The 11,665-nt window shown below is 54.6% G+C and overlaps 3 protein-coding genes across 4 annotated transcripts in view; all 3 read right to left on the bottom strand.

Moving 5' to 3' along the window:
- HOXC4 (homeobox C4) overlaps positions 1 to 11,665 on the bottom strand; it is a 39,241-nt gene that overhangs the window by 14,820 nt on the left and 12,756 nt on the right. The window lies entirely within an intron of this gene.
- HOXC5 (homeobox C5) lies at positions 5,749 to 8,273 on the bottom strand. The gene is made up of 2 exons (XM_011930479.1): positions 7,556 to 8,273; positions 5,749 to 6,840 (listed from the first exon to the last, which is right to left on the bottom strand). Exons 1-2 carry the CDS (start codon positions 8,007 to 8,009, stop codon positions 6,626 to 6,628), a joined length of 669 nt encoding a protein of 222 aa, XP_011785869.1. The 5' UTR covers positions 8,010 to 8,273; the 3' UTR covers positions 5,749 to 6,625.
- Positions 10,283 to 11,665, bottom strand: part of HOXC6 (homeobox C6) — a 14,139-nt gene continuing 12,756 nt past the window's right edge. For both annotated transcript variants that reach the window (XM_011930478.1, XM_011930477.1), the window contains one exon: positions 10,283 to 11,445. In XM_011930478.1, coding sequence (XP_011785868.1) covers positions 11,138 to 11,445 — 308 coding nt within the window. In that variant the 3' untranslated portion in view covers positions 10,283 to 11,137. The remainder of the gene's footprint in view (positions 11,446 to 11,665) is intronic.

An 11,665-nucleotide genomic window follows, 5' to 3' on the forward strand; every position in this document is an offset into this window, starting at 1 on the left:
GGACATAGGATCATCACCTAGTCTATTATTATTATTACTATTATTATATCCTGTTAAAAGAATGGAAGAGGAAGGGGTTTAAACAAATCCATCAACTATTTAATGTGGAGAGTGAGGAGAGTCGAAATTCTCTGTGCTCATTCCTTTCCAGAACCCTTAACTAGCTCAAAGTTATTTGACAAATGAGAGGTACCAAACACAACTTTCAAAAAAAACTCCACTTTTGCTCCCTTCCTAACTTTATCAGCCTGAGGCAGTCTGATAAAGCTAAAGGCTATTGGAGCATTTCCAGAAAGATAAATCAAAAGTCCTCTCCTCTAATCACCCCACCTGCCCTCATGAAAATCAGAAGAGTGAATACTTGTAAGTGTATGGGGAATAATCACAGCCAGAATTTGAATTTAGGGCTGGAGTTCGTATCCGCATTTGCTCCACAGTCTATAAATTTAGAGTCTACAACTACAACACCCAGAAAACTGGGTAGAATCACGCTGGCGAACGTGGGAATAATCCAGAGGTTGCCCCCACAACTTCACATCCTTGTGCATTTGAGATTGACTCCCAGACACAACTTTGTAAGAAATTGAGGAGACAAACCAAAGACTCCTGAGACGGTTCAGGGACTGAGAGAGGAGGCCAGAATATGCTGGATATCACTCCAGCCTTCCAAATCTGAGATACGGTAAACCCACAAGCTAAGGCTGTGGTGGGAAGGGAGGGAGGGAGGAAGGAACAGGGCCGGATGGGAAAAGCGAGACAGAGACCCAAGTATTTTTTGCTGATTGGTTGATGGGGACCATGTGACCCTGCTTAGTGCATTTCTGATTGGTTGCTTGACCTCTCCTTGGGTTAAAGACCTAGGAACAAAATTAAAAGCTTTCCAGGTTGGCTGGAAAGCTTGGTACCTGATTGCCTGCCCTTCCTCCGATCCAGAGGGGCTCCAAATTCGGGTTTAGGGTAGTAGGTGGGAAAACCAAGAATTTCAGGCCCCCTTTGTGTTTGCCTTGTTTCCAGGTGGAAATTGAAACTGTTTTTACAAAACAGTAAAAAGCTGAGGCAAACTATTTGAGGGGAAGGAGAATCAATTATCACAGGAAGAGGGGTGGTATTTAAGTGGAACTTTTGAGCCTAAAGAACAGAAAAGGGGGTGAAGAAGTCATCAAAGGGCTCAAGGGACGCTGTGTAAATCTTTAAACACCCTCGAATGCCCGTCTACACAGAGAGGAAGGGAATGGGACTGAGATTTGGCTGGGAGTCAGGGCGAGTGTCAGGGTGGAGTCTTGCCTGGATGTGGGACTTTGGCCCTGGCTAAATTCCCCATTAAAGACCACTGCACTCGCTCCCTAGAGCCCTGGGGAGGCTGGAGAGAGGGAAAGAGTCAAGTTACAGACCAAGAGAAACTCCCGTCTCCCTGCTGCTTGGATAGGAAAGTTTCCAGAAACCCTCAAAATCACAGACTAGAGGGAAGGAGCGAGCCAAGAAGGACGGGTAATGAGGAAGGGAGAAACTGGTAATTAGTTTTTTCCAATGTGTTGCTGGAGAGAATTCCCTGTGATCCTAGGGAAATAAAGGTATCAGGGAGGAGGGTGGGGGAGGCTGAATCTTGGCCGAGACTGAGGCCCTGAGGGATGGCGTCAAGGGAATCGTCCATGTCGGGTTCCCGAGCTCCTCATGCAAGTGAGAGACCCCTAGACTGGAGGATGGGGCTCACCTGAGACTCCATTTATTTGGGCCTCTGTACCCCCTTCATTCTCCCAGAGTCTACCTGCTTCTCAGTTCTTCCTCAGTCCCTTGAGCAGCAGGGGCGAGGCTAACAGCATTCCCTCATCCCCCAACAGCACCTTTCCACAAAGCAGGCGCCCAGACACCCCTGCTCCCCAGGCATGTCCCCCCTTCTGGAAGGTGCAGATCTGGCTCAATCCCTCTGCTCCCCACCCCTTTCTCCCAGCCTGGAGGAGTTGCCCTATGGGTCCGCTGGCCTTCAGCCCTGCTTCCAAAGCCCTGGCTATTCATGGCTGGCCAGTACAGGAGGCTGATTTCACATGTTGTTTCTTTCCTGGCTTAGCTCCCGGTGACGCACAGGGAGGGATAGCACTCGCAGGTGTGGAAGACACGTGCCTCTCATGCCCAGTGCTTCTGCTGCTCCTTCCTAGACACCTGAAGAGCGCCCTAGCATTACGATTGACCCCAGGGTGCAGTGCTCAGATTGGGCCCTGCTAGCTCCATCCCCGAGGGGCTACTCTGTCCTTAAGGTTGGGGGACTTACTTTCCCAGCCTAGCAAAGACATTGCCTCTGCTCCCTCACCCATTCAACACACAATTACACTCCACTAACAGCAGGAACCTCTAGGGCTCTTAGGGCCTAGTTTTATCTGAGGCAAGGGCTGGGAATGCCAGGAAGACCCAAGCAGCTAGAGGGAGAGAAGGAAGCATGAAACCACACTGGCTCCAGACGGACTAAGATGCCAAACTACAGAGGATGAGACAGCTGCCCATCCAAACCTGGTGATGAGGGAGGGAGGGGGCACTCTGCGACCTCTGGGTTCAAACAGCCACCTTTGGGATGCTTTTGCCAGTTCAGGCAGCAGTAGCCTGTGGGCTTAGAAGCCACAAAACCCTCCTTCCCTGCCTTTTCCCCAGCTTCCCACCCTGCGTGGACTCTGGGCCACTGGCCAACGGCTGAACTCACCCCTCGCTGGAACAGGGGGCCCCAGAGGCATTTCGAACTTGTGTCTAGAGTTTACATACCCGTACAGACACCAAACACCCTTGTTGCTGCCGCTTGCTTTCTTCTCAACTGAAAGGGTCAGGAAGACCTGACAAAACTCTAAACAACCAAGGCCTCTCTACCCCAGTTGACTTGCAGTCAGAGAGAATAAGGAGTGGGAAGGGGAGGGCTGCTCTGGGTAGACAAGCTCCCCCATCTTCCTACTTCCAGCAGCTTCTTTGGCTTCTTCTCTTCTCCCACCCCAGCCTGAGAAGGCCTTTTCCCCTCCCCCTAATGAGTGGGAACTGCCTTCTATCAAGTGAGGGGGGTGGCTAGGTAAATGGGAGAAAGGGTCTGAGAGAGAGAAAAAGAGAATTAACTCACAGCGTTCGCCTGGGATTCATTTGTGAAGATGTAACCTCTCTCACCATCGTCCCCAGCGCCGTAATCCCCTCTAACTGCCAGGCCCTCTGTCCTAGCATTAAACCTCACCAGCAGCTGCGTGGCTGGACAGTTAAGATTATATATGATGTAAATATATTGTGGGTTTGTCAGCTCTCCCTACACCATAAAACTTGGTTTAATGATATCACGTGGTCCCCCAAGAGCCACTCACGGGCTTGCCTTCAGGCTATTCACATAAATAACCTCCAAAAGTTTCAAACTCCTAAATTCACATAGAAGCCATGCCTATTTCTCTAACACTCAGTTACACTAAAAGGCCCTGGTGCTGTTCCTTTGCCCCACCCCCACATCCCCCTTGCAGGGTGGAGAACGGGGAGAGGGTAGATCCTTATTTATTTATTTACTTACTTATTTCCATAAGGACCTATCGCTTTCGAGGTCGTGTTGATATTTTTGTCCTCTTATTTTTTCCTCCTCTCTCCTCTAATTGCTCAGAGTGGGCCGTGTCCCCCCTCTTCCCACTCCCCCGGGAAGGTAAGTCATGCTTCTTCCCCTTCTTTCTCGCTGCCAGAGGGGGTGGGTTCCAGGGCAAAGTGGATAGGCAGGCTCCATGGTCTCTGTTTGGAACCCAGAAGCCCCCTCCATGAACTCCCCCAGAGCAATGCCAGACCCTGGTACCTGGAAATATGTTCTAGGAGGCTGGCAGGTGGGGAAACTACCGCAGGTCCCAAAGCAGAAGCCCCTGTTCAGGGAGAAATCAGGGATCTGGGCCTTACACACCCCCAGTGTAGGGAAGTAGGTACGAGGCCTCTGGCTTGGTTGCCGCCGCTGATGCCGACGCCGCAGAAGCCGAGGCTGGGGCCTGGGCAGACCTGCAGATTGTGACAGGAAGGAGGAGAGCAGGCAGGCACTCTGTGTCCACCCAAGCCTCGCCAAAATGAGTCAGACCTTCAGCTCCTCCAGGGAAGGAGAGGCCCAAACCCTGCCGGGAGGAGGCAGTCAGTGCACGGTGGGGCTGGTGTGCCCTGCCTGGCAGCTCTAACCAACGTTGCCCCATCCATGACAAAGCCCTTGGTTTTCCCCCGGGGTGTTACACCTGTCCCCTGGGGAGGAAGCACAGGGCCTGGGCTGCCTGGGAGGCTGGAGCGGGCTGATGCGGGCGCCACAGCCTCTTTTTTAGTTAACTGTTACCCACCGGAGACGCCAGTGCTTCTCCACGCTTCACTGCTTGCCCAATAGTTTTGCTCAGCATGGAGAAAAAATTAAAATAACTCCCTGAAGAAAATTACACATTTTATTTCAGAGAGAGAGAGAGAGCGAGAGCGAGAGCGCGAGCTGGTCTGGGTTGACTGCTGTGTGCAAGTTGAGGAGAGACAACAGGCGCCCTAACCTGGCCTGAGTGCAGTGCGAAGGGGAAGGGTGGCAGTTGTGGGCACTGTTCAATAAACATTTGTTGAGACTGCCTATGTGCCAAGCATGGGGTGAGGAAAGGCTCTTGGGTCTTTTAAAAAATGACTGATGGGTAGCTTAGGCAGTGGGATGCAGCGTAAGTTAGTACTTATAATAAATCCAAGGAGCATCAGCATTAATAATCATAAATATTCCCTTGCCCCTCCCCAGAGCCTCTCTGCTCCCCTTTCTTCTTGGCTACTCCTGCAGCCCAGCTCCAGACCCTCACCCCACCAGTGTGGGGGGCCTAGTGTGGGGGGAAATCACCCCCTTGTGAGAGGTGGGAGAGGAAATGCAGTAAAGTTTTATGGACCCTTCCCACATTTGTTTCTACTGTAAAGTGCTTCCTTCCCCAGCCCATCCCAGGAACCTGGAGAAGGACCTGAGCCTCAGACACTACCTGAATTATCTGCTTCCTCCCACCCCCACCTTTAACCCATCCTCTCCTCCACACAAAATCCCAGAGACTGAGATAAATGATGGCAAACAGACGTGACTCCAGCATTGGTCTATGCAGCTCCTTTCCCAGTTAATTGTCCTGCATAGCCCTAGGCCCTAGAAGGTGGTGGAAACAGTCTGAACATTTCCTGCCAGGCTGATACATGCTGCAGATTGCCCTCCCTGCTCCCTCTTCCCCAGTATCTTAGATACTGAGGCACACCTCCTCCAACTCTCCCAACACCCCCTTACCAAGCAATGCCACTTCCCTCTAGAGGCCCTTCTGGGACCAAATGTGTCCCTAGAGTGAGGGCTCAGCCCTCCCTCTATGTCCAGCAAGGCCTCTCAGGGACCACCTAAGCCCAGGAAAGATCTTCAGAAGCCCAGAAGGGCCTGAGGCTGAGCACGGCGGAGCCACTGGTTCCTGCACCGGAGCTTTGGCATACAGTGGGGGATGCTGCCAGTCCAGAGGCCTCATGGAGTGCAGAAGTGTGAATGCCTTGGACAGCCACAGCATGGGAAAAGCCAGTACCTGAGGCCTAGGTGCCCTTCTCTTCCCCCAGAGGCTCGTGTTGCAGCCAAGGATCAGGAAAGGAACTCAATTTCACCTTCCTCTACTCACTGCCCCTAGAAGCTAGAAAATGTTTTAAAGGGGAGGCTTAAAGTTTGTGGGTCTCCTTCTACACCTCACAGCCCATTTAGACAATTTTACCCAATACATGCCCCAAACAGACAGGAGCCACTGCATCTTTAGTCCTGTTCTCTCTTCGTCTTTATTTGATATGACAAAATATAGTTTCAGGAAGGACCCAGAGTCAATAAATAGTTGGACAACAGCAACGGGTCAGGAGGGCACAGAAAGTCGTGGCAGGGACTATGGGACAGCAAAGGGCCTCTAGGACCACTTGCTGGGGTCCAGTGTCAGGAAACCCCAATAGTTGAGCTAGCTAGCAGGCTGGGGCTGCCGGCCTGAGAGGGCATGCAGCAGGCGCAGGCTGGGGAGGTTCCCGGGTTTGGGGGGAAAGAGGTTGCGGAGATAAGGTTTGGAAAGCATAGAGCAACCGTGGGGGACCTAGGCCGATGTTCTCCTTTCATATGCAAATCATTCATAAGTGAAAATCTAGTTTAGTCGCTACAAGGAAGCACCCCGAGTCTAGGGCCAGGCACTCGCCAGCCTACGGCTGTCTAACCCGTCCAGCCGGGAACAAAGGAGAGGGCGAGGCTAGAGGGTTGGGCGAGGGCCCTGTGGCGCAGGCCGGGCCCACCTTAACTCCGGAGGGCCGCACTGAGGCTGAGAGTCGGAGAGACGGCCCAGGCCAAGGTTCGTTCAGCGCCAGCCTGTACGCCGCAGCCCTCCGGGGAAGCCCTACGGAGCTTGCCCTGGGCCCCGGGTACCGAGTTGAGCCGAGCTGAGGGGAGATGGGGCAGCCCGGGCAGCCCTGCGGGAACCCTGGGTCAGTAGGGATGCGTAATGCCAAGGAAAAGCGCTTTTGTCTGTGAGGTCCGGGAGCCCAGTGCTCCAGCACCTGCCCCCGCCCCGAAATATATAGAGAGGAAAGGCGAAAAGGAAAGGCGCAGGGACCAGAACCAGCTAGGGGCGCGCTCTGCGGGCCTCCCCCGCTGAGTCTAAAGAGCCTCTTTGCTTTTCATTTTGGAATCTTTCTTCCACTTCATCCTGCGGTTCTGGAACCAGATCTTGATCTGTCTCTCGTTGAGACACAAGTTGTTGGCGATCTCTATGCGCCTGCGGCGAGTGAGGTAGCGGTTAAAGTGGAATTCTTTCTCGAGTTCCAGAGTCTGGTAGCGCGTGTAACTGGTTCGGGACCGCTTGCCGTCCGTCTCTGGAACATAAACCCCACCCCAAGCCAGGAAGGGGTGAATAGCGTGCAGCCCTCCCCCGTCCCCACCCCAGCCCCAGCCCCCCACCCGCGGCCGGAGGGAGAGGAGGCGAGAGCCGCAAGACAGGCCCCGCGGGCCGCAGGCGGGCCGGCCTGGCCCGGCCCAGCCCAGCCCCGGGAGAGGCGCCTCCGCCCAGGCAGGAAACTTTCCACCGCAGCCTTCTCTTTGCAGCCGGAGGGGCTGAGGGCGGGGGGTTGGGGGGAAGAGGGAGACCCAGGCTCGGACCGAACAATAAGCACCCTCGAGATCCGAGCACCGGGGACCCCCCTCCCGCCCCTTCCGAGTCGCTGGAATCCTCCGGAGCCGCGAGCGCCGGCGGAGCCCGCTCCGCAGGGGAGGGAGGGAGGGAGCAGCGGGGGGATCCCCGCTCGGGAGCCCCGCGCTCCTCACCCTACAGATCCCTCTATTTTTTTAACTCCCTCCCTCTCCCCCAAAAATTGAATATTGCCTTTTATACACGTTTTGTTCCTATGATCCAATTATGTCGTCGTAAATTTGGGCGCACACAGCCTCTAAGCCTTTTAGTGGACAGTTTTACGAGCCATTGATGCCTGGATCGTAAAATTTATGGCCGCAGGTTTTTTTTCTTTATTTGCCCCGCATGGCCTATAAAACCCAGGCGGACCCGAGCGCGCAAAATGAAGTCCTAAAGTTTACCGTGGCTCATGTGCAGTTTGGTCATCCACGGGTAAATCTGTGGCGGGGCCGGTGGCTGGCTCAGTCCGGCGGGCTGCCCTGTCTGCGCCTGCTCCTCTTTGATCTCCCCACTGCTCTTAGCTCGCTCCTCCAGCGCCGGGCGAGCCGCCTTCTGACTGTACATCCCGGGGTTCAGAGGAGCCGCTTCGTCTCTGCCCAGAGCGTGTCCCGGAGCGGCCGCGGCGCTGCAGGCGGGGCGGTCGGGGTGAGCCCGGGGGTTGGCAGCCATGTCTACCCCGTGGAGAGAGTTGGAAGGCGCAGGCGGTGGGAAAGTGATGCTTAAGTCCAATCCGCCGTAGCAGTACCTGGATGCCTGCACCTCTGAGGCCGATCCATAGTTCCCACAAGTTTGCATGTTATAGGCAGGGATATTGGGGCTCTGCTTATAGAATGAATTGGCTACGTAGGAGCTCATGGCGGGGAGGGCCCAAAAAATTTCTGCACCCTTTTTGATTAAGGGTGATTTGTGACTCTTTGAAGTTGAGGGGTTTTTTTGTTCTCCAAAGTGCACAATTTATAGGTGGAGATATCTCTTTCTTTATCCTATGCGCTCTTCCCAAATAAGGGAGCCTTAAATAGAGTCACGTGACTCGAGCGGCCACTCATAAATTTGGCTTGATGACCTCCGGGAGGTTAGTGATGGAAGCCAGCGAAACGCATCTCGATATGTTGGCAAAGCCCAACCAAGGGGGAGAGGGAGTGAGAAAGAAGGAAGGGGGAGGGAAAAAAAATGGTTCTTGGAATTGGGGGTAGCCGGGACAACAAGCCCACAGCGACACCTGGTGCCTATATGGAGGAATTGCATCCTGGAGCACCAGCTTGCTTTCCGGTAGCTGAATTTCCTGCACTGTGAAGGAGAAGCTGGTTGTTGGAGCAACCTCTGAGCTAGCCTTTTAAATTCTATTTAAAATTGGGAAAAGATGAGGCCCCACCTATAATGCACAGAGTGCTTTTTGTAATGAATAGCCCCGTTCTCCCAACCGCCAGGGTCTTCCAATCTTCAAAAATGGCTGAGGAAAGGAGATTTAGTTTGGTAGGGTGGCCCATGTCCAGGCTGGAGACCCAATGGGGTTTAACTTAGGTTCCCTAAACCAAAGGTAGAAGTCCCTCGCAGGCCCTAAGGCCCCACTACTGCAGAAGAGGTGCCTATCAGCAAGAGAAAGTAGAATTAGCCTCTGGAGAGATAGACAGGATGCCCAGGTGGAGGGATCCTGAGTGGTCAGAACAAGATAGGGGGGTCATGAAGCCGACGGTGCTGCGGGCTGTCTGGGATGGATCTGGAGGTGAGGAGCCAGGTGGAGTTGGCTAGACCTCACCATGCTATGGTCCCCAGAGTGGCAACAAGGCAATTTTCAAGTGTGTGCGTGGACACGGACAGAGCAGACAATGGTCTAGAGGACTGCTCTGTCTCCCTGTGTGCGATCCTTATGTGGTACCTATGTCAGAGGTTTTAGACAGAAAATAGATGTTAATTGAGGGCATGAAGCAAGATTGAAGCCTCCACAAATATTACGTGAGCACGGCAGAGGAAAAGGCCCGTTTTGTGACCTTTGGGGAAAAGGTCTCTGGGCCAGGCTTTCCATGGACCTGAATCCATAAGATCCACAGGAGAGCAATTTCTGAGCTACCAAGAGGAATGGGGCGGACAGGGAGGTGGGCAGGGCAGGCGCCTGGGTAGCCTTCGCAGGGTATCTGCAGCCATTCGGCCCCATCCTCTTCCCCAGTAGCCCCAAATCTCATACTTTCCCGCCTGCTTCTTCCCAGGAAATCTCCGCCCCCGCCAGAAGGCCCCCTCCTCACTGGTGGAGGCGCTGGAGGCGAGGGTGGGGGTACTGGAGGGAATCTGAAGGGCCTGGAACACTCTGGCGGATTTTTTCCCTCCGGAGACCCCCCGCAACACCTCTCCCCGTAGGCCCACTTAGGTTTCTCTGGTCAGGCTTGGAGAAAGAAGGCCAGGGTTGATAAACGGTTAGGGTCCAGCTGCGCTCCTCACCCGCCTCTTCACCCGTTTGAGGAGAGAAGAGTAAGGAATCAGCCCGGCTGGAGCTGTAATGAAGAAGGAATTTTGTCCCGGCCACGTCAGGAGTCCCAGAGCTCAGTTTCCAGGCTTTCTTTCTCAAGATGTCCTTGAATCGCTCAATCCCTGCCGACAGGGCTCCAGTCCCGCTGTCTTCTCTTTCCCTCCGCTCTCCGCCTCCGCCACGTTTCGCAACAGCCGGCTTGGCGCGGGCCTGGGGCTTGCTCTCACGGCGCCCCCCACCTCCAACTCCCGGGAGTGGGCGGAGGAGACCCTGGTGCCTGGATAGTGCTTCTTTACTGGTCTTTTGGGGCGCCTCGGGGTTCGGACGCCTAGGAGCCCGGCGCCACAGAAAGGAAGAAAGGCCTGCGTGGGGCTGGTGCCCAAGCCGACTGATCCGGGCTCCCCCCGGAACAAAATCCTACGCGGTCTTTTTGCCGCAGGGTGTGTGTGTTGCTCCGCGCAGGAGCTCAGAGAGGCCTCCCAGGCCCTCCAGTGCGATCGCGAGAACCAACAGAAGGCCGGGGCCGGGCGCCTGGGCTCCGGGGATGGCGAGTGCAGAGGGCTGTGGGCTTGCAGGCGGCGGGCAGGCGCGGGAGCGCTTGGAGCCTGCTCCAGCTCTCATCCCGAGGCCGGCGGGCGAGCGAATTAACAGAATTCCCGGTATAAACTTTTAAAAATAATATCAGTTTTATTAAATATTCGAGAACGGACCCAGAGGTTGGATTTATACAGGAGGGTAACACGAGGGGATTTATTTATTTATTTATTTTATCCTACTGGCTAAACAAACGTCATTCACTTTTTTTCCTCTCTTTTTGTAATTTTCCCTCTTTTTTTTTCCTTTTTGAAATGGAATAGGAACACTGACGGTGCTAAACATAAATATAAATACAGAGACCACAAATACAGCTAAAAATATTCACACAGAAACGGTCACAGTTTGTAAAATGCCATAATGACCCCCAGGATTCATTAAATACAATTTGCCTGGGCTGGGCATTTGCTGGGGCAGAGGGGCTGGGCAGGGACTGTGGGGAGGCCCTGGGGGTTGGTGTGGAGCCAAGGCGCGCCCTCCTTGGGCCTCTTGGCCCTCCCCGGCTGCCAAGCTGGGCCCTGAGGCCCGAAGCAGAGGCCCCAGGCCCGGGTGCTGGCCCTCTGCACGGGGTGCGAGGGTGGGGGCGTCGAGGGAGTTGGGGGAGCCAAGTCTTCACTTGGAGGGCAATCTGTAGAGTCTGAGTTCAGGGTCCGAGCCCCCAAGGCCTGGACGGGGAAAGGGGCCTGCAGACAAGCCGAGAAGGAGCTAGCAAGGGAGCGAGGAGGAGGAGGCGCGTGGTGAAAGAGAGTTGTGCGGTGAGGGAGGGGGTCCAGAGCTGACTTTCAGGTCCACGTTTGGCTCCCTAATTTTGTTTTAGGGAATCAAAACACATCAATTGTGCCAGTGATAAATACAGAGTGTGTGATTAGGGCAGAGTTGGGGGGGAGCGAGGGAGAAAGGGAGAGAGGGGTGGCAGGGACAGTCCTGGTCACTCTTTCTGCTTCTCCTCTTCTGTTTCTTCTCGCTTTTCCTCTTTTCCGCCCAGGCTGTCGGCGGTGGCCCCTCCGCCGCCCCCCGAGAGAGTGGACGTAAGATTGGATTCTTTTTTCCACTTCATCCGGCGGTTCTGGAACCAGATTTTGATCTGTCGCTCGGTCAGGCAAAGCGCGTTGGCGATCTCGATGCGCCGGCGCCGCGTTAGGTAGCGATTGAAGTGAAATTCCTTCTCCAGTTCCAGGGTCTGGTACCGCGAGTAGATCTGGCGGCCGCGCCTCCGGTCCGCTCCGTAGCCGACCCCTAAAGATCCGGGCACAAAACACACTAAAAGCAATCAGCAAGGCGTCCTCTGCAGACTATTTCGCCTAGCAAAGTCCTGACCCTCCCAACCTGGCCAGCAGCTCGCAGCCCCATTAGGGCTCTAGCCTTTTCCCGTTTGCCCTGCCCCACCCCCACTGGGGGTACAGCCAGGACCCCAACTTCATTCAGACCTCCTATAGGTGGGACGTGTGTGTCCCAA

The sequence above is a fragment of the Colobus angolensis genome, unplaced genomic scaffold, assembly GCF_000951035.1.
Source record: "Colobus angolensis palliatus isolate OR3802 unplaced genomic scaffold, Cang.pa_1.0 Scaffold87, whole genome shotgun sequence".
NCBI lineage: Eukaryota > Metazoa > Chordata > Mammalia > Primates > Cercopithecidae > Colobus > Colobus angolensis.